This window comes from Nyctereutes procyonoides, unplaced genomic scaffold, assembly GCF_905146905.1.
Source record: "Nyctereutes procyonoides isolate TBG_1078 unplaced genomic scaffold, NYPRO_anot_genome, whole genome shotgun sequence".
NCBI classification, from domain to species: domain Eukaryota; kingdom Metazoa; phylum Chordata; class Mammalia; order Carnivora; family Canidae; genus Nyctereutes; species Nyctereutes procyonoides.
The window spans coordinates 6669494-6693149 of NW_026575132.1; the positions used below are offsets into that span (position 1 = coordinate 6669494).

Consider the following 23656-nt stretch of genomic DNA (forward strand, 5'->3'; position numbering starts at 1 on the left):
AGGGTGCATGTGGAGAGGAGGGGTAAAGAGATGCTATGGAAAAAAATGGAAAGAAGACACAATTGGCCCTTCTAAACAGAAGCTGCGAGAGGAGATGCTTTCCTTGGGGTTTGTGCCTGCTTTGTTGGTGTTTTCCTACAAAGAAGGATTTCCTTCTGAGGTTGGAATCTCCCCAGCTAGCTTCCCTGTTTACCATTTCAATATAACATGGTTTCCAGATGGACTGCTCCCCACTCCTTTTACTTAGGCACTCGAAACAGAGTTCCCTGTTTACATACCTCCCACACTTGTCCTTTTTATGGAAATCTGCTCCGCTGCTCTGCAAGAGTTTTATACATTCCACATTACTAGAAAGACAGGGAAAACATCATTAAGACGGTAGAGGTCAAGTGCTGGGCTATCTTCAGAAAGAGCTGTTTTTGGTGAAGTGAAGGCCAAGATGAAATGATAGCTCCAGCTTTAAACTCTGCTAACACAAAAACATCCTGAACATCTTAGAGGAATGCAATATTGCAAGGATTTAAAGTTCCTGAAATCCCCTTTCCCAAGCTAATAAATCAATGCATTAAAGAGTTCGATGTAACATTTTCAATTTCATGACCAACGTATCTAATGATTATTACATGATTAAACCTTTTAGTGATGGTTTCATCATTTTTCCTAAAATTCTCTTTCAAAGCCATCAAGAATTTAGGAAGCAACCCCCTACACCTAACAATGATTTCATGTCACTTCTAAACAATGAGTCAGGATGGAGAAGCATTACCTTTTATCACAGGAGAATGAATTCACCGTGATAACCATTTTCAACCCAGACTCTCCATAATGGGAAATAAAACAGCTGCATTTCCCTGTCTTTGTAATATAGGTAAACAAATGTGCAAAAAAAAGAAAAGGCCGAAAATGATGCAGTGGAGCATAGTGATCTTCCAAAGCTTCTTTGTCATTCGCAGAAGCAATAAATCATGTTTAATAAAGAAAAAAGGACCTACCAAAGTGAATTTTCTTATTGAAGAGCATGTCACTAAATATAAATTGTAATAGGAACTTCAGATATGAATCCAGATTGATGTGTTGACACTTTCTGTATAGGCCTGATATATTTTTTTTAATGTCAGCATAAAAAGAGACAATCATCCATTATTGTTCTAAACTTGGAATGCTGAGAAGTGGTCTAGGATTTACTGTTTTATTATTTAAATATGAAAAATGATCTCATTAATGAGGAACCTGAGCAGGGCTCTCTCCACACCCCCTCCCCCTGATTCTTTGTAGCCACCTTTCTCAGGAAACTAGCTGTTTCAGTCATAAAATATAAGACCTTTCTGAGACCATTATGTGTTGGGGTAGCATGCCAGTTGATATAAAAGCACCTGTCTCTTACTGAATGAAGCCAAAGGATCAAAGGCAGAGGCAGATCCAGTTCTGTGGCTCATGATGCTCAGACGATTTGGGGAGAGGGGTTGGGGAGAAGGAGATTCATTTAATAATACATAATTATGAATATAAAACTAAACACAAAATTTTGGAAGGGACCCACGCAAATAAGGGCCCTAAAGCTTCACAGTCAACCCACCTCTGATAAAGAGGTAATGCCTTTGGATAATGTACAGATGACAAATGGAGAAGCACTGCTGTTCCTTAAGGACTAGAAGATTGATTAAGAACTAACACCTTACCCAAACAAGGTCATCCGAGGGAGGCCATGTTTGGTCAACGTATGATCATATATCAACAACATATTGATTAGAGCCTTATTCTCACCACTGATATGAAAAAGAGTATCTGGTGAAAAATGCTCTTTACAACTTTTTTAAAAGGCACAGATTAAATCACTTCTTGTCTATCCCTTGGTTTTTCTTGACCTTGAGTCACATTTAACCACTTAATGCTTAAAAATCAGTTTTGAAATAAGTACAAAAATATCTGTAGATAAACATGGACTAACTCAATCTTGGATTCCCTTGATCATCATCCACCTACCGGTGACAAAAAGGAAAAAACTTAGGAACAAATCTCAAATTATTTTCTTTTGGCAGAGTGCATATCAAGCACAATACATATTCTATAGGCTGAAATCTTATAATTAAAAAAAAAAGGAAGAGAGTGAGAAGAGAAAACAAAAGAGAACTATTTTCTCTATGAGATGGGCTAACCATTTTTCTTCAGAAGAACAAACATACAATTAACATGGAAATGCAAAAGTGATATTTGGTATTGATAGAAAATGATTCTTACCCATCTTACTAAGGAAATTGATTTTGATTCAGACAACTTAAGTCAATTAAGAGAAATTAGGAGTTAAGTCATGAAATAAGAACTGAAATTGCTAAGTACTCACCCTCCTGCAGCAGCAGCATGAAGGCACGTTCTTCCAAATTTATCTGGGGTATCTATTTCAAAGCCTGCAGACAGCACGTGCTCATTACTAAACAACGATACTATGCTATACTTTTGTCCTAGTTAAACCACAAGAAACATTGCAGAGACAGAAAAATCAGTTAGTAGGAAAACCAGAACGCAAGCAATTGTAGTCAGAAAGAGGTTGTCATGGAAACGAATGGTAACTGCTCAAGCTTGGCAATTGTATAGGAAGAACCGTGAAGTCTAGAAGAATTTATTTTCACATTCAGCCCTGGGTGAACCACAGCCCCATATTTCAATCCCGGGATAGAAATTTATGAAACCAATTTGAGATAAGTAGGGCAATAGACAGGCAGACAGAACACATGGAGAAAACATGGACAGCAAAGGAGTAATCTTAACATGCGGGAGTAGATATTTTCTTACATATATTATTGGCTTTCACTTGGTTTAAGATTTGGGAAACATGCTTTCATGCAGGGATTATTTTTAAACATGCCAAAAGCAGTGAAAGCAGAATCAGCCATAGGTAAAGCACTTAAAAGGAAAAAAAAAATGCCTCTGGGATGTTTGTTGAATTAATTCATAAACAATCTTTGCCTTGCAGAGCTCTATCACCTTTGAAAGCCAGGAACTTCTTAATGCATGGAGGTTGGCAAAGCAGTGATAAGAAAGATTAGCAAAGCTCCAAACCAGAAAGAATTTCTTGGTTCCAAACAGACCCACATTTAAAAAATAAAAATTGAACCTAGTTGGAGGGGATCAAACTATAGCAATTTATCAAAGCCCACGGAGGAGGAAAGTAACATAACAATTCTACTGTCAAAATGTGGGAGATTTGGCCTTTTTCCTTTGTTGAAAATGTTAACTGTTAAGTCCTCCATTTTAGGCCTCAAAGATATTTTCTCTGATTATAAGAAACTTCCAGTAAGCTATGGTCATCCCTGCCTGTGTTCTCACTCTGGATCACCCAAGCTTTAACTTGAAAAACGGACAAGACTCTCATTCTGTGGCAGGAATACTGACACTCAAACAGCAACAACGCCAAAGACTGCCGAGAGCTGTCCCCAGACCAGGTAATGCACGACATGAAGCACAATCAGCCTCTTACTCTGACCCGACACCTAGAGCCATGTGGCTCCTGTACAGGACACACGGAGCCTCATCTGTGGTAATGGGGTTACTTACCCGACGATAACAGCTTTCTGCAGCAATCAGAGTGAGCATTTAGGGCGGCTAAATGTAAGGGGAACATGCTATGGATTCCACACCTGAGGAGGGAAAAAACAGAGCAGCTCACGGTAACAGATCTCAAGATACATGTGGAAGAACAAAAACCTTTCTAGAAATTCTCTGATGAAAACTAAATCCATAACACCTCACTTAGGGACACTTGCCTAAAATAATTTTATAATTCTTCCACTCAGGAAATAATTATGCAATCATTTTCCACCTTAACATAATCAAATCCTAAGCCTAGACCAGAATTAAAACCCATAACAGGGCAGCCCAGGTGGTTCAGTGGTTTGGCGCCTGGAGACCCAGGATTGAGTCCCACGTCGGGCTCCCTGCAAGGAGCCTGCTTCTCTCTCTCTGCCTGTGTCTCTGCCTCTCTTTCTGTATCTCTCATTAATAAATAAACAAAAATCTTTAAAAAAAACACATAACAATAGGAATGTATGTTTTTAAGAAGTTTCTTATAAATGGTGACTCTACATTTAAGATTAATTTGCCTTTTTTTCTTTCCGCTTAAGCAACTTATGTCAGCAACCTGTTTTATTCAGTGACCTGCTCTATTCTTTGAATTGATAAATAAATACTATTGACCTATTATGTGCCAAGTACTTTGCTAAGAGTTAATAATGGCTGCATTACTGAAAACAAAATTTTGGATGAGAATAAAAACTAATATTTACTTTTTGCAGGTGCAACTTCATATTGCTAATAGACTTTTATACTGTGTATTAACCCACATCAGAACGCCAGTCACGAAAATGCGCTGGAGCAACAAACATTATCTTGCATACATTTCATAGTTCCAGCATATTTTCCCCAGCAGTATTACAGAAAGAATCCAGGAAAGGACTTTTTATAGACCGATACCCTATCATAACACAGTCCCCGGGTTGATCCCTTAAGGCATGGGCCGCCTTCTGATAGCAGTGCTTTTTGCTTTCAGAATCCAATCCTCCTCTTGCCCATTACCTCTCCTCACACAGGGACCCAAAGCCATGTGCTGAACTGTAGTTCCTAATAAACAGCAGCCATGTGCTGAACTGTAGATCCTAATAAACAGCATCATTGGGAGGTTCCTGTGTGCATCTAAGCATCTATAAGGTTAGTGCTCATTTCTCAGAACATCTCACTGTATTCAAATAATGTAGTTCAGATTTTGCAGATCCTCTGCATAACACAAGGAAGTATGTATGTTTACACCGGCAGCATTGATGACCTAAATTTCTTCTCTGGCACAAAGTTGCCCATTTCCAGATTCTATAATTCATTTAAAATCACATATGGTTTGAATTGGTTAGGGTTCAGATACATGACTTTTATGTGCTATCTCAAAAATTATGATGATGTGTGTGAATGCGCTGAAGTTCACAGATATTTCATGGTATTCACCGTGCTGACAAATCTGAGTCTGCCAACCATTAACCACCTCTCTCTTTCCATGAAAACTTCTCTGTGTATTTGGTGGTTTTGTTCAGCCTTCCCTCTGTTCGTTTTCCTTTCCCTATATGGAGATTTCCAACCCAGTGTATATAATAGCTGGCATCCATCAAGAGATGCAATTTGCTTGTCTTCCGGGCAGTGTCATGCAGAGGAGAACTGCTTGTAACTGCCTCTCTCATCATTTACAAAAAAAATCCTGAAAAGCAATTGCTCCAGTGACAACCTTGATGCTCACCGAAAGGGAGTTGGGGGATGGGAGAGAAGCTTTTCTATCTATGCCGCTATTTATATTGCTCCCTCTTGATGCCAGGGAAACAGTAATTATTAAATATGTATAACATGTTTTAAAAACACCTTACTAAATGGAATTTTAAGCCAATGAGATTGTTCTTAACTACTTTATTTGCTTAGGGCAGGTAAGGCAAAAATATATGATTATATTAATATATCTGGATGTTTGCAAGGGAAAAACAGTATTTTCCTATTTTTAAGTTTCTGGTTTTAAGTTCCTGAAAGGATGTGCCTGGAATTGGGTTGGATTTTCCAAGAGATCTTTGAACCTTCCTCATTCTTTATATATGATTTTAAGAAAAATATATGTGTGCAAATACATAATATATAAAATATAAATATATTAAAAGTTATATATTGCATATATATTATATATGCATGCATATATGTGCATATATGTATATATATACACAATATAGTACACATTTTATAAAGATACAAAAAATATATATCGTTATATACAATAATACAAGCAAATGAATTAGAGAAAATAGCACCAAATTCTACAAGAAATCAATTAGAAAAAAAAGTGTAATTGACAGTATAACCAGAACAGCACTGTAATATATTACACAAAATTCATTATGAATATTTCCAATCAGCTTTGCCACTTAACATCATTGTGTTCAGCTAATTCATCATACTCTACATTAGCTAAGTCTTTCTTTTTTTTTCTGTTACTTATAAATTTGAGAGGTAGAATTAGTCCAAAAGGCCTAGTAAAAATTATGTTTGATATATATTTTTATTCCATAGTTAATAAAAAAATCAATACCCCAATGTAGGTTTGAAAACATTAATTTAGAACTGGCACTTGAACTTGAATATGACACTATGATTCAAACAGGAAAACCAAATATCAGGCCAAGATTGTAAAGAAGATAAAAGTCAAATTCAGAATCTCTGAATCATATTAGAAATGACTTGCATGTTTCAAATAAAATTACTCGTTTATTTTTATAAATTAAGACTTCTTATAAAGGAAGAATCATAAAACCTTAAGTAAGAAAATTAGGATTTGGCTGTCTTAGCCAAATAAGAAGCACTGCTCTTACTTCATCAGGTTTAAATCAAAGAAGATCAAGAAATAAAGATGTCAGATAACACTAAACTTAACAATGCATAAATTATAGGAAAGAGACCAGTTCCAGCTAAAATGTTACATTTATCAGACCAGTCATAAAATTAATGGGACACATTTGTATTAGCTATTTCTAATTTAGCTGCTAGCTGGCATCTCCTACCCAGTTATTTCAGAATAAATGAGGTCAGAATAAATTGTAGACCGCTATCAGAGGTAAGGAAAGGGCTTGTGCACTATTAGAATATCTGTTCTTTTAAGCTTTCCCCTTGGCATCAGAGAGCTATGGCTGTCCCTTTTCACCTTTTCACCCTTTTCTAGAACCTTCCCTTAGGCTGTATGCTAAAAAAAAAAAAACACTATGGTTAAGGTGATGGGGTCAGAAACTGTGGGTTTGAGCTCTAGTTTTGACACTTGCTAGCTATTGGATCTTTGGCAAGTATGTAATGGTTCCCTCATCCAGCAAATAAAGATTACAACAGTGTTGATCTTACAGAGCAATTGTAAGGACTAACTAATAATGCACCCAGGTGCTAACAGAGGGTCTGGACCATGATAAGCCTTTACCATACAAGTTAGTATTACTATTACCCTTGAAATTATTATTAGCTTAGTTGGATAATCCGCAGTCTGTGAGTTTGGTAGTGGTAATCAGGCTGTGAGTCCTTAAAACCACATTTGTGATTCTTTAAAAGCCAAGAATAAATTGTGATCAGCTAGCATGTCTGTTCTTTCTACATTTCAAAATTCTTTAAGTATTTCTCTCTTGCAAGTCTCCTAGGGAAGGTGGATTGGTTTACCTTTTGCCCACTGAACAGGTGAGATAAAAACATTTGATGGTTTTTGATCATCAAATGATTATATGATTACTTGAGTGATCAACCCAAATTTAAAAAATAAGTTTCCTATTAATTTTATCTGTGTCACTCCAAATATTTATCACATACCCCTGAGTCAGAAGCATTTGGGTCCTTGCTGTTTGCAACCTACGACACTTTCAGTGGTTTCTTTTGAACCAGGACCAAGCACTCTAATGTGGCTTCCAAGGCCCCTTCTGGATCCAGCTGGATCTTCCTTAACTAATCAGTATTCTAGAATCTCAGTGGACTTCTGTCCCTTCCTCCTGGAGGAGCCAAGGCTCTATCCTGTGCCAGGCTTTGTTTGGTACATGCAGGTGCCTCAAGAAACTCCTCTTTCTGCCCAGCTTCTCGTAGCCTTTCTCAAACTCACTAGTGTATCTCTGGGGATCAATGGAAATACCTTTAGGCTTTCAAGAGTTCTCTGTGGGAATTTTTTAAACTGTCTTTTCCTTTGATGATAACCTAAAGCAAGTGGTCATATTTTGGCTCATCTCAACAAACACCATCTCACGACATACCTCTGCCATAGGTCAACGCCCCAGGCTGTACTTAGGATCACATTCATGCCTTGTGGAACTACTTTAATTGGCAGAGGCCAATAAGAACAGGAAAAAGGTGGACTTAATAGAGACCAATGATGTCTGAACCTGGGAAGGGCCAGTGACAATGCAGTATCCTTAGCCTTCTATATGCACAGAATTTGGCAGTAGTTGGGTTTGTGCTCTGTGACAAGCCCCCTTCTCTCCTCTGTGTTGAAGCCACTGCAAAACTTCCAGTATCACAGAATGTATTGACCTCTAAAGAGTCAGCGCCATGGCCACCAGGGCAATAATCCCATGACAATGGTGATTTAATTTCGGCAAACCGTGTGCCATTACATCAACCGCTACATAGAGGCAGTAAGCCTCTTGCTCCTTGCCTTGCCTCCAGATCCAGATGGCAGAGGACAGAGTCTCATTTCCACCTCCTCACAGGCTCTGTGACCTCAGACAAGTAAGTGAACCTCTCTGTGCCTCATTTACTTCACTGACAAGATGGCAATAATCATACCACTCACCTCATGGGGCTGCTGTGACAGTTAAATGTAATTCCTAAGAATGGTGCTGGCATGGGTAAGCACTCACGAATGTTTGCTACTGCTGTTAACCCGTTACCCCCGAGTGCTGTTTGCATGTATTCTGGACTTCTTTTGGACTCACTGAGATAGTAGAGTCAAAGCCTAAGGAGTTTCTATCTAGTTTTACATTTACACATATACATACTATAATAAAAATAATATAAGTCTCTACCCAGGATTTGCAAGTCTCTCAATACCATGACCTAACTAACTGCTATTCACCTGCAGTCTCCAGGAAGCACCACTCTTCCCGGAAACCCCACCCTCAGCCCTGCTATAACCCACATATGTTCTGTATCCAGTGGCACCCAGCGATTGTTCTGGCATCACACTTTGCATGCATAATTGTAACTGCTTGTTTAATCCTTGCCCCCAGTGAATTATAAATTCCTTGAGGGCAGGGACTCCTACAACCTCAGAACCTGACATAGTGGGTGATACTTTACCAAACATTTAGTGAATGAACAGTTGTCAGAACCAGTTACCTGCATAACTATAATACCCCTAATTTTGTTGCAGTTGAGGCAGAAAAACAAGTGAGAGCATAGTCAGTCAGGTGGAAGACAAATTAAAATCCCAGAGACAAGAGTCTCAAACCTAAAAAAGTTAAAGAAGAAGAACCAAAGGGCTTTGGCGCCACATAAAGTTGCAGGAGCACTGAGTCAGGTTGCAGAAAGTGCTCTGACTTAAAAGTTCAGAGAAGAAAAACATTCGATCTGGCCCAAGAATGAGGTTCAAAGTAATTCATAAGGAAGTAACGACCATAATAACATTTGTCATATTGAGATCTTTTGAAATATATTTGGTCATATTGTTTATGGATGAGGATAGGTTATTTTCATAAATGCTATTTGTTTACTTATTTATAGAAGGAAAGTCCAACTTTTCCCCTCTTTAATAAACATCCCCACATAGATCTACAAGGAGCCCAGAGATTAGTAATTTTCTGAGGCCCTTTAGGCAAAGTTAATCTTCTCCAACTTTCCTTCCTTTCATTTTGGTATTTCAAAATGGTGATTCTTGATTTTGATATTTCAAAACGGTGATTTCCCTCCCCATGTGCAACACACGCACACACACACGTACACAGCTGCAGCCTAACAAACCACTGTTTACTGTGGGCGCATTCTTATCCTCAGATACGCTGTGACATTAGCAGATGTGGCTCTTAGAGGCTGGGACAATGTTTGCCTCAGCGGCATCCCCAGGACACAACACAGTCGATGGAAAGAAAAGCTACTTGAACAATAATGCCGTCTCTAAGGCACTTTTGCCACATGGTGTGTATTCGCACAAATTGAAGGCAAAATAATTACAAAGAAATGAACCCTGTGCTTATTGAGTAAGTATGTTTTGGGGAATTCTAAGTAAGCTGTGCGCCTCAGTTTCTCCCTCAAGGGGATCCAAATCTGAAAGAAAATCAGAAATTCATGGTTGTTTGGTTAAAATTCCCCAAGTAGCCCTGAGTTGAAGAAAAAAAAAAAAACCACACCACTGAAAATATTAACCTATCACAAGTGAAGGGGTGTGCCTAGATATTTTACTCCTGCTTAATGACCATGGAGCATTTATGATCTCTGGCTTTGGGCAACCATGATCTGGTCGGGAACTAAGAATCCAGTAAGAGCCTCCCGAATCTTATCTTAGGACAGTGCTCTTTCCACAAGACTGACCTGCTTCTTTTAACTTGCAATATCCAGTCAAAAAAGTTGACTGTAAGTGGATTCCTTTCTTCTGAAAGGACACGGCCCACTGTACTGTTTGTCAGCATGTCTTCTTTTTCTGCCCAACGCCCCCAAACCCCCCCCCCCCCCCCCCGCCCAAACCCAGCCTTGAGCTGAGCCCAAGCCCTCATCCTCTCCTCTCTGGACATTTGCAAAAGGCTGCCACATGTTTCTGGTCTGGACCACCTCTGGTACATCTGGGCCATTGTCAGAGTGATTTTCCTCACCCACAAATAGGATCATGAGATACAAGCTTCCCTACATTCACTTAAAATTCCTTTACAGCTTCAGAATGCCTCAGAACAGAATCCAGCTCCTTAGCAGGACATACAAGGTCCTTCAAGATGTGGCTCTTCCTGCCTTCCCACCTCATTTTTTTTCTATTTCTCCACACACATCAGATAATCCGGGCATGGCAATCTGCTTTCAACACAGTCACATGTTTGTGCCTTTGTAAATACTGTTCTCTCTTCCTGGAACATTCTTCCTTTTTCCTTCTATCCTTTTTACCTCACACAGTTTTGTTCACCTGGTAGATTCCTACTCATCCCTCCTTTTGCTGAAATGTCACCTCTTTTGTGAAGCCACAGAGTCAGTGTCTCCCCGACTATTCTCATAGTATGGTGCAAACCTTACAACACTTGCGCTGTCTGCTCTGGATCTTATTCCCATCACTAGCCTGGAACCCAGAAGGTTGCTGGAACCTACCAGTGCCTTCCATGGACCAATTAAATTTTGGCTTATTCTCAAGCAAGATTTCCAATTCTGTTGCACAACATTTGGCAAATAAGATAGAACTCCTAATGTTACACTGCCCTCATATTGTTCTCCTAAAAATTAGTTTTTGTTATCCACAGTCTCTGTGATCATAGCTACACTCTTTATTCTGTGCTTGAAGGCTCTCTTGAATTTGGTTCTACTACATAATATTAAGTAATAAAATAAGAGCTGAGGATAGCTTCCTATGTGCTAGGCATTCTTCAAAGAGCTTTTAATATGGATTATCTTGTTTAATAATATTACCCGATACACTTATATAACTCATACTCACATGGATCTTAACCTATACCAGATAGCTTTACTAGGAATGAAACCCATTAATCCCCATAACAAATCTTTGGGCAAGTACTGTTATTACTCCCAACACACAGAGAGCTTAAGCAATAGGCACAAGGTCACACAGCTCACAGGCAAGGTAGCTTGGATTGGAGACCACGTAGAGCCCATGAAAGCCTGGGCTCCCAACCCGCACATGATAATACCTCAGGGCAGAGCATCCCAGAATTGTCCTCTTAAGCCATGGTCCTGCTTTCCTCCCTGCTCAAGCTATCTGCCACCCTCTGCTCTACTCAAGTACTTGTCATCCTTCAAACCCTACCTAAGACTAACCTTCTGTTTGAAGGCTTTTTTGAAAACTTTGCCCACCTTTGAGCTGTCTCCTGTCTACACTCTATGGCATATCTACACTGTCTACACTAAGCCACTTAACTCCTGCTTCATTTAGAATTTTATTTTATACTTTCTTGCATGATTCTTTGTCTTACGAGGGCCTTGGGCCTCTAGCAAAATTATGAGCTCCTTGAAGGCATCAACCAGGTGACTTCTTTCTGTATTTTCCCATAGCACCCAGCACTGTGACCAACTTGTACCGCTGCTTATATTCTTGTGGAATTGAAGCGTAAAATGAAGTCAGGCCCCTGTTCCCTATGTAGCAGATTTTTTCGATTGTACCCCCTAATCATATCATCAGTACTGAGCAAGCACCCTGAATAAATTCTGATTTTGCCCAATTAGGTCTTACTTTTCCTGCTCAACCAACATTAAACACCGGAAAGAACAGAATATTAGAAAGTGGAGTTAGGAATAGAGTTCAAGTGTCCTTAATTAAAACCACTGGAATAGTCTTCTTTCTGATGTAGCTGAAAATAAAATTGGTTCTTCCTTGCATGTGTCATTAAAGGTCATTTAATTTAGTTCAAATTTAATTTGTATTTAGCAGAACAGTACAGATCCACCTCCACCTAGATAAATGGAAACTGTCTTCCTCATGGCAAAGTCCCTTTGGCAGTATTCCCACACGTGGCAAATATTCCACCGATTTCTGCAGGAAACCTACTTGGCTGTGTCAGCTCCGCTGGTTATTAAGGTGTTAATCAAAAGCTCATGACCGTATCTTGCAGCCACATGGAGAGGAGTGTTGCCATCCTTATCCACACAGTCAATTTCACCTCCTGAAAGAGACGTTTTAACACAGGGTAACATAAGGAATCAGGCTGATTCGGATACTACATCCTACGCTAGTCACTCATGTTGTCCAAATGTTGTTCTTTTCCTCTCCATGTTCACCTCTGTTTTGAAGTACAAGAATGCCTTTCTGGGGGACAGGTCACCAACTGAAGTAGTAGTTTTATTAAATCTGCATAGAGGGAAGTCTATTAGACATATTTTTGAAAAGTCTTTCCACAATGTCTTACTGAAGGATCTACAATCTCACAACTAAATTCCTGCTCTGAAGGAACAAAGTAATCAAATTCCATAAAATGTATAATCTTACCTGCTTGATTAAAGGCCTACATAAACTTTATACTAAAGCATCAGAACCAAAGTGAATAGAAAGTTCAAGAAAATATTTTATGTAGTTTGATTATTTGGTTTAAAATATGATGAGTAAAATGAGAAAATGTATAAACTATGAACTGGAAATATCTATATTTATAAAAGCTATCATATTAATCACCAACAGTCCTTTTAATAATATAGAATTCTTATCTTACTTTGTCTCATTTTGCCTTCCTTCTCTCCCAACTTTTTATTACATTTCGTTCTCTCCTCTTTTCATAAACATATATGTAAATGCGATTGGTCTATTTAACTATTTAAAAACAAGTTAGTCATCATGACATTTCACCCCTAAGAAAAAGGCATTCTCTCACATAACTACAATTCAATTAGTATACTCAAGAAATTTAAGGTCAGTTATCATAATTCTATGTAATATACAACACATTCCAATTTCTCCAATTATCCCCAAAATGTGCATTATAGCTGTTAGTGTTTAAAATCTGGGATATACTAGATATTGGCAAATTGGATTAAAAATTTAAAAATGTAAAAAAAAAGAGAAAGAAAACATACAAAAAAATTAAAGAAAAAGTAAAACTGGGATCCAATAAAAGATTCTGCTACCATTTGGTTGTCATGTTCCTCTAGTTTCCTTTAATATAAAACAATCCTCCTGCTTTCTCTTATCTATCTATCTATCTATCATCTATCTATCTATCTATCTATCTATCTATCTATCTATCTATCTATCTATATTGATATCTTTGGAGGTCAAGCCAAAAGTTGTGTGGAATGTGGAGTTGTCTTATTATTTCCTCTATTAGATTCAGAACATTTTGGCAATACCCCAGACTTGATGTGCACTTCCCACTGCATCTCCACAGCACACACATAAGGTCAGGTTACTCCGCTGGATATGCCAGTTTTGCTTGCAATGCATACAGTTTCAGTTTGAGAAGATGAAAAAGTTCTAGAAATGGACAATGGCGTTGGTTACACAAAATGTGAATGTACTTAATGCCACTGCACAGTACACTTAAAAATAGTTAAAATGGCAACTGTTTATATTATATATGTTTCGCCAAAATAAAAAAAAAAAAGAGGCCTGATTGTTTGGTTAAGGTGATGCCTGCCAGCCCTTGCCATGCAAAACATTTTTTCCCCTTTGTAATTAACAATTTGCAGGCAGTACTTTGATACTGTGCAAATATCCTATTTTCCAAAAAAATTTCCTGCAAGAATTTTAGCATAAACAGGGAGTACTTTGTTTAAAAGTTACCTGAATTCTTTATTCTCTATGCTTATAGTATTAACTTGATACATAGTTAGTTTCAGTTGATTGTTTTCAAAAATTTTACCAGCTTTTGATTTATTTGATTAATATGTTAAAAATTCACATTTCAGAAATCAAAATTATAGGAAGTCTGGGTGGCTCAGTGGTTGAGTTTCTGCCTTTGGCTCAGGGTGTGATCCTGGAGTCTCGGGATCGAGTCCCACATTAGGCTCCCTGCATGGAGCCCGCTTCTCCCTCTGCCTGTGTCTCTGCCTCTTTCTCTCCCCATGTCTCTCATGAATAGAAAATTAAAATCTTTTAAAAAATTTTAAAATTAAAAAAAGAAATAAAAATTATATTTTTTAAAGTAAGGCTCACTCTTATTTCCACCCCTCCTACTTCATTTTCAACCACATCCTATAGTAACAATTTTCATTAGTTTTGGTTTATGCTTTCTGTGTTTCTCTTTGCAAAAATAAACACGGACTCTTTATATATTCGTTTTTTTTCTTTTTTTACTTAACACTATATCTTGGAATTCACTCCCCAAAAAATCACTTCTTGGAGTTCTTCCGCATTTTTGTACAGCTTTATTGTTTTCCATTGCATGGAAACACTAGTTAAGTATACCACTCTGGTATGGAGACGCATTTAGGAAGTAAATATCATTTTTGCTATTAGCAGGAACGCTGCAGCGAATCACTTCATGCATATACTGTTTCCTATTTGTTGGGTGTATCTTCAGGGTAAATTCTTAGAGAGGGGATTTCTAGGTCAAAGAAATGAATATGTGGTTTTGTTTGATTTTGCCACATTTTCCCCTTTTAGGTCCTGTGCCATTTTGCTACTCACATGAGCAATATATGAGAGTGTGTTTTCCCCACAGCCTAGTCAACCCTTTGAATACCTGCCATGTGATGGGTGAGAAGTAATAGTTCAGTATAGTTTTCATTTGCATTTCTCATATTAAAGAAGTGAGCATCTTTTCATATACTGAAGGACTATTTGTTTATCTTTTCCCATGAACTATTTGTTGACGACTTGTGACCATTTTTCTCTGTGTGTGGTCTTTTATTCCTTGATTTTCAAGGACTCTTAAAATATTTAGGATATTTACCATTTATCACTAATACATATTACAAATATTTTCCTCCTATATTTTCATTTTTTTCTTTGTCTTTTTATTCTGAAAAAAAAACCCTATTTTTTGGAAGAATTCATGTCTATTATTATATTTAGATTTTGTGTTGAGGTTAGAAAGCCTTTCCTCACATCCTGATAATAAAGACACTGACAGATGTGAAACTATTTGCAATACTGTCTCCATGGATACCTCAAAGAAATCCAGGGTCTATGTAACTAAGAACTGCCTACAGTGGTTGGCCTGAACGGTCCACCCCTAGAACTGATCCTGGAAGATGTGGGAAGCAGATCCCCAGACTCCAGAGAAACCTTTGCCCAGAACCAATACTGCAACACTCCATGTGCTTCCCAGCCAAGAGGCATCAAACCTTCTTAAGAAATGTTAGCGCCAAAATTAACAGGTCAGGAAATGACAGATGTTGGTGAGGATGCAGAGAAAGGGGAATCCTCTTATACTGTTGGTGGGAATGCAAGCTGGTGCAGCCACTCTGGGAAACAGTATGGAAGTTCCTCAAAAAGTTGAAAAAAGAGCTACCCTAAGATCCAGCAGTTACACTACTAGGTATTTACCCCAAAGATACAAATGTAGTGATCTAAAGGGGCACCTGCATCCCCAATGGCTGCAATTTCCACAATAGCTGAACTATGGAAAGAGCCCAGATGTCCACCAACAGATGAATGGATAAAGAAGATGTGGTGTATATACACAACAGACTACTACTCAACCACCAAAAAGAATGAGATCTTGCCATTTGCAACGACATTGGTGGAACAAGAGTGTATTATGCTAAGTGAAATAAGTTAATCAGAGAAAGACAATTATCATATGATCTCTTATATGTGGAATTTAAGAAACAAAACAGAGGATCATAGGGGACGAGAGGAAAAAAATAAAACAAGACAAAATCAGAGAGGGAGACAAACCATAAGAGACTCTTTATCATAGGAAACAAACTAAGGGTTGCTGGAGGGGAAGTGGATGGGGGACAGGGTAACTGGGTGATAGGCATTAAGGAGGGCATGTGATGTAATGAGCACTGGGTATTACAAAAGAGTGATGAATCACTGACCTCTACCTCTGAAACCAATAATATATTATAAGTTAATTAACTGAATTGAAATTTTAAAAATGTTTAAATGTTCATTCCAAACTGATTCCAGACAAAGAACCACGTTCTTTATAAATAAACTCTAAAAATAAATAAAATAAAATAAATTTTAAAAAAAGAAGTGTTAGAGCCTCCATGTTTATCAGCCCCAAATATGCTAAAAATTGGGTAGGGAAAGAAAAGAGTGAAAAATGTTGGAAAGGGTAAGGGGCTGAGATGATAAAGTTTCTTCTTGCTGTTACTACCATTTCCTAAGTCAGTTTAACAGTTTATTTATTTATTTTTAGAGAGAGAGAGGGTACACAAATGGGGAGAGGCACAGAGAGAGAAAGAGAGAAAATCTTAAGGAGGCTCCATGCCCAGTGCAGAGCCTGATGCTGGGCTCCCCTAAAATAGGGGCTTGATCCCACAACCCTGAGATCATGACCTAAGCCGAAATCAAGAGTCAGATGCTCAACCAACTGAGCCGCCCAAACACCCCTCATAAGTCAGTTTAAAACTGTAAAAATAGGGCACGTGGGTGGCTCAGTGGTTGAGCATCTGCCTTTGGCTCAGGTCACGATCCTGGTGTCCTGGGATTGAGTCCTGCGTCAGGCTCCCCGCAGGAAGCCTGCTTCTCTCTCTGCCTATGTCTCTGCCTCTCTCTCTGTGTCTCTCATGAATAAATAAAATCTTTAAAAATAAGACTGTAAAAATGTATTTATTACCTTCCACATATGCTTTTGTTGTCATTTAAAGTATATTTCAGAAAAAGATCATTAGTAGTGGAAGAATAAGAGAGAAACTATTTGTTATTCAGAAATCTGTTTTATATTACAGTAGAACCTCTAGATGAATGAATTTCTATTTTATAGTCATTCCCCAAACCTTTCCATTTTCGCTTGAAAATCTTTAAGATTTGCCTGGCATGCAAATTAAATAACTTTATTATTCATTTGAAGCTTGCAAGTCAGATGTTGGTAATTGATTATTGAGAATTAGTGAGTAGAATAAACATTTGTGAGCTTAGAAATATGCAAAGCATATCAGAAGGGATAATTTATGCAACATTATCGAAGGATTCATCTGAAGTTTGTTTTTCCTACGCAAACAAGAATGGTCATCTTATTAAATTGCCTCGGAAGTACTGTGAGCCAAAAGGTCAAAAATCTCACAATGAATCATCCTAACCTATCACTCGACTCTTCCTTTTCAAACTCTATTTTTAAAGCTTCTGTGAAGAAAACATCATTTTTGAACTCTTGTAACCTGCTGGACAGCATCTGAGGCAGCGGCTAGTGCAAATGGCTGGATCCAATGCCTTCTGACATCACATTGTTTCTTCATTCAGTTCTTTCTCTCTCTGGCTGTGACAATACAGCTTCAGATAACAAACAATGTGACTGAACAGCAGAGGTAGTCTTTGCTCGCTAGCTACAAAAATAAAAGAGGGGTGTGTGTGTGTGTTTCTCTTTTTCTTTCTTTTTTTTTTTTTTAAAGCAATCGTCTTACTAATAACACTGGATGATTCTAAAAAAAGTTATTGTGAAGAACTAATAACCCTGAATAGAGAACAGTCAGGGAAGCAGAGAAATGCCATACAAATTCCAAACACCAGGGTGATTTCACAAAACAAATAAACACAAAGAATGTTCCTTAGTAGCATGCTCTGTTGGTTTAGGGAGCCAACCGATGTCCCCACGTGGGACCAGCATTCCAAGTCCTAGTTGTGCAGTGACCCACTCTGGAGGATAGACAGCAGGTCCGGGGGTGTGAGCCTCTGGACTTTTCCCAGAAGGAAGCCAACAAACAGGAGGAAAGAAAAGAGCTTCCTATTCTTCTCCCTAAGGGCATTTTTAAGAAATGTCAAATGGAAGAACTCACAGTTCTCACATGTGTAATGAATGCAAAGAATTGTCAGCTGAGAGAAGAGAATGCCAAATCATCCCTCTACAGGAATGACTCTATTCCACATGTACATGACTCTTAAATAAAATTCAAGTTAAAAAAAAAATTTAACATACCATTGTTCATCCAGAGAATGCATGTGTAAGTGTAGTGGTTCAAAATTCAGTGTCTGATGTTAGATTGGCTGTGTTTCAATTCCTGTTCCACAACATGAGTGCCATGTATCCTGATCAGAGTGACAACCCCCTTGCCTCAGTTTCCCCATCTTCAAAATGGAGATGACAATGGCACCTCTTTCTCATGGATTTATGTGGAGTGCTTACCCAAATTCCTGCCACACTGAGAACACTCAATCAACGTTAGCTTTATCATTACCAATAATGGGCTATATATTATAGCCATTATATCCTCATAATTTTGGGTCCCTGGACCCCACCCAACCCACAAGCAAGATGCTAGGTCAGCCAAGAATGAGGCTCTGCAATAAGCTCTTAGATCATAGAGGATAAGAGATGGGTTCTCTTTCAAGCTTCATCCCAACTCAAAAGTCTACTACAGCCACGTCCAGAGAGGGCATGGGAGTCTTTCAAGTCTACAGGAATGGCTTTTGGAGAAGTCAAAACAGCCAGCACCATCCCCAGACTATTGTCAGCACACTAGCATTATACACGGAGACGGGTCATGGCCTTGATTCAAAGGAAATGGCCAGGATGGTCTGGCCACAGGGATGGGCCTGTGGGAAGGCAGTGCTTACAAGGAGAAAACTTGTTCTTTCCCTGATCTATCACTGGTGCCTGAATGTGCTTAGCAGGGAGCAAAGCTTTTTATACACAGAGGCCCACTGATTACATTCACACTAAATTTTTTTTTAAATGGATACCAAATATCTCCCTAGTTTCATTTCTTTTTAAGCCAGTGGACACTGTTTCCGGAAAAAAAAAAAAAGTTGAAAAATACACAGGATGAAGAAAGTGTGAGAAGGAGAGACTCTGGGGTTACTCGTCATTCCCCTTTGTTTACTTCAAGCAAGACAAAACAATTAATGGCCTTTCCAATAAAATGAATGTCAAAGACATACAACATATTTCAAATTATAATTAATGGCTATTGTACAGTTAATTTTCATTTTACCTTCCTTTCCTCACTGGAAACTTGTCAAGATTTATTTTTCCCCTATAGTTAAATGCTTATAAGTTTCCTTTGCTTTGCTGCAGATATTTTCCTTCCTAAGCATAATTTCCCTGGCTGATCTTCCATCTAAATATTAAGTAACTTTTTGGTTTTATGACTTGAGTGCCTAGGACATAACATAGTATCATTAACAATTCATCCAAGATTCTTATAGATGAGAAAAAGGCAGGTCCAAGAAATTGACTAATGACATAATTTTGAGAAGTACAAATATGAGTCATCTAAAGATAGTTCAAAAATTGCTGAACTTGGAATGTCAGCATAAAACAGGACTAAACCTGTTTTTTAATTGTCTCTAAGATTTGCTAAGAAAGCAGTAGTTGTGTGGTCAAGGTCAATCCATTCACAGATGCTGGCCATAGCTCATAATAGCATTATGAACCATAACGTGAGGTGACACTCCCTAGTACTTTGGCTACAGACAACCCAGTGGTTCAAATATACCTTTGTTGTGAGCCTGGAAAATTACTAGATGATGTGATTTTCTAAGGTTTCTATCAAACCTATGACTTTATCATCTTTTATAGCATGCACTTGACTGCTTTTCCTCTGAGTCACCTCGTTTTTCCTACCTTTGCCCAAGGAACTAAGTTTTAACTTAGGAAACTATGGTGAACTCTAAAACTTAAAAATAATTCAGATTTGCTGCTAGAAAATGTATGATAGTTATTTTTATTAGTTTCAGAGTGAAAAGTGCAGGACCTTGAGCCCATATGAGCACATTATTTCCAGGTTCAAAACTCATATGCTCTTTGACTGGGAATTAACTGAGAAACAGTGGCTTTATGTTCTTGCTCCTAAGCTGGATGGTGATAATATGTCTGATAAAGAGCTTTTAGAAAAGTACATCAGAGGATTGGTGTAAATCTCAGCTTAATAAAACAGACCATTGGGATGCCTGGGTGGCTCAGTGGTTGAGCATCTGCCTTTGGCCCAGGACTTGATCGCGGGTTCTGGGATCAAGTCCCACATTGGGATCCCTGCATGGCTTCTCCCTCTGCCTACGTCTCTGCTTCTCTCTGTGTGTCTCTCATGAATAAATAAGTAAAATCTTTTAAATAAATGAACAAAATAAATAAAAATACAACAGACCATGATCAAAAACAGCATCATCTTTTGTGTTCAGCCAAACTCAGATCAGGACACTGTTCAAATAACACTGCAGAAGCATCTCTCTTACCATTCTGAATGAGAGTTTGTGACCGTGTGAACCTTCCATGGACAGCTGTCATGTGCAGTGGACTTTTGCCATCTTTGCTCTAAAAAAATGAAAGGAGAGAGAAACAAAGGATCAGTGACATCTATCTGAAACATCTCTATGGATACTACTGTCAATGCCCTGAAAATAAAATGTCAAGTTAGATTTTTTAAAAAGTACAATAAAAACTTATAAAAGGTAAAAGATAATTTTGAAAGCAAAAGTATATATAGCATCTCAAGTTACTGCAAAACATCACATTTTAAAGAAGCTTAGAGAAGCGAAAATTATTTTAGAGAAGAAATGTGAAATTTCTAGTTACATTGACAATTTTAAAACTATCCTGTTTCAAACTGAAGCAATCATCCAAGATGCTTTTTCCTCTTTCATGATCTACTGATGAAGATGGTTTCCTTCAAGGCATTTCATTTTTCAATTTTTGTCTAAAGTACATGAAAAAAGACAAATGATGTGTTAAGTGGCTTGGCCCTGTTCGACCTAAAGTTGATGAAGACTGCAGCTCTCTGACCTGACCTGGTACGCTCCAACACTCCCTATATCCTAATTCCATAGAAAAACGACACTTCTGATTGTTCTAAAACAGAAATACTGGTTTCAATTAAGTCATTAGAAATCATAAAATTAAGGCATATAATGGATTAGCAAATTGCCATTTTAAAGATCACCTAGAAATGTGCTGAATTAATACATCTCTTTATTACTTAAAATATAAATGGAACTCCCTGATATAGATTAATCCAAAACATGAAAAAATGTATAGAATCCATAGACTTATCATCATTACACCAAATACCAAAGTCCTACACATTTATTAAGAAATAGTCATTTACAGAAGTTCATCTAAAAATAGTAATACCCATATGCTGAATGAAATAAATCAATCGGAGAAAGACAATTGTCATATGGTTTCACTCATATGTGGAATATAAGAAATAGTGGAAGGGACCATAAGGGAAAGGAGGGAAGCTGAGTGGGGAAAAATTAGAGAGTGAGACAAACCATGAGAGGCTCCTAACTCTGAGAAACAAACAAAGGGTTGTGGAAAGGGAGGTGGATGGGGGGATAAGGTGCCTGGGTGACGGGCATTGGGGGGGCACTTGATGGGATGGGCACTGAGTGTTATACTATATGTTGGCAAACTGAATTTAAATAAAATATAAAAATTAAAAATAAAAATAGTAATACCTCTCAAAACATTAAGTATCCCTAATGGAATGCATCCTTTCACTCAGGTACTGTTAATAAAAGAAAAAAAAAAGAAAGAAGAGAAAGAAATAGATGTAGCTATTCTTTTTCTAAGTCTCAGGAGAAACATTTTCCAAAGTCTAGGGTTAAATATGAGATTTCAAAAATGCAAGTTCATTTTTGTGATGAAACCTATATATACCTGTGCTCTAAAATGCACTGTTGGTGGAAATGTAAATTAGTGCAGCCACTGTGGAAAACAGTATGGAGGTTCCTCCAAAACTTAAAAACTAGAATACCATATGACCTAGTAATTCCACTACCCGTATCTACCCAAAGAAAATGAAAACACTGATTTCCAAAACATTTACTGCAGCGTTATTTACAATAGCCAAGATATGGAGACAACCTAAGTGTCCTTGACAGATGAATGGATAAGGAAAATGAGGTACACACAGACAGAGACACACAGACACACACACACACACACACACACACACACAGAGGAATGTTACGCAGCCATAAAAAGGATGCGCTCTTGCTATTTGTGACAACATGGATGGACCTAGAAGGTATTATGCTAAGTGAAATAAGTCAGACTGAGAAAGATGAATACTATATGATTTCACTCCTATGTGGAATCTATAAATCAAAACAAACAAAAAGCAGAAACAGACCCATAGATACAGACAAGTGATGGTTGCCAGAGGGGAGGGTGTTGGGAGGATGGGCAAAATGAGTGAAGGGGAGTGGGAGATACAGGTTTCCGGTTATGGAATGAGTAAGTCATGGGAATAAAAGGTACCGCATAGGGAGTAAGTCAGTGGCATTGCAACAGCGTTGTACGGTGACAGATGGGAGCTACACTCGCAGTGAGCACTACATCTAGAGAAACCGAATCACTGTGCTGTACACCTGAAACTAAAGTAACATTGTATGTCAACTATATTCAAATTTTTAAAAAATATTTTAATTAAAAAGAAAGAAAATATGGCAACCTAAAAATAAATACATTTTAAAAATGACTCTTTGTTTTAAAGAGTTCACAATGGGAAACAAATCATCATTTGAATAAGTATTTCTCAGAGTGAACCAAGGACTAACTGCATCTAAATCACCTGAGGCTCTTGTTAGAAATGTGAGCTCTGTCCCTAACTCAGACCACTGCAGTCTAACCTGCACAGCGTGCTCAAGTGTAGGAACCACTCTTTAGATTGTGGGCTGGAATCGCTTATAAAACCATAAGGATTCAAAAGAAGAACTTTTATTATATCCTATAAGTCTATTCCTTAGAAAGGAAGAAAGGAGTCGTGCACAATCTTTGCCAAGGCAAGAGATCATCAGGACAGTAAATGCATCAATTGAAAAATAATCTTTATAGTGAAAAGTCATCAGGTAAATGGGAGGGAAAATAGGACCTTTTCTCCATCTAATATGATTGCAATCTGAGTCAGAAGAGATTGAGAAAGGAAGATGGAAGTAAGCTTGAAGCTTTACTGAAATGGTATTTTTAGAGGAAAAGGAACAACAACCAAGAGAATAAGGAGTCAATTGCAGAAATTGCAGAGTTGACATTAACTTGTCCCTAGGTGGTGCTATTTCTTTAAATTTTGCTCCAATATTTTTCTCTTAAATTTAATTGAAAACATGACAAATTAGCATTTAGTTAAATATATATAAAGCCATAAATATTTCAGTGCTTAGATAATATCTTTATAAATATTTAGCTAAGAACTTCTCCGTGTCTAGAAAATAGCTTAAAGGCTTTACCGGGAATAACCATCAACTTGGTAGTAACTACCTAAATTGCAGCCAGAGAAGCCAAAGCAGAAGTAACCAGTTTCTGTGGTGTGTGGTTTACAAAGCTGGTTCCACTTCAGGGATAGCCAGTGCCACCCCCTTCTATCCCATGGAGTGCTTGTGCTTTTGGCAAAGACCAAACTGTGGTGTAATACAAAAGACAGCTACATCAGA

The 23656-nt window shown here is 37.9% G+C and overlaps 1 protein-coding gene across 2 annotated transcripts in view; it reads right to left on the reverse strand.

Moving 5' to 3' along the window:
• Positions 1–23656, reverse strand: part of ANKRD44 (ankyrin repeat domain 44) — a 317550-nt gene that overhangs the window by 106184 nt on the left and 187710 nt on the right. For both annotated transcript variants that reach the window (XM_055345366.1, XM_055345365.1), the window contains exons 9-13: positions 20459–20537; positions 12230–12344; positions 3553–3635; positions 2342–2405; positions 279–347 (exon numbers count right to left, since the gene is read on the reverse strand). In XM_055345366.1, the coding sequence (XP_055201341.1) occupies positions 279–347; positions 2342–2405; positions 3553–3635; positions 12230–12344; positions 20459–20537 (410 nt within the window). The remainder of the gene's footprint in view (positions 1–278; positions 348–2341; positions 2406–3552; positions 3636–12229; positions 12345–20458; positions 20538–23656) is intronic.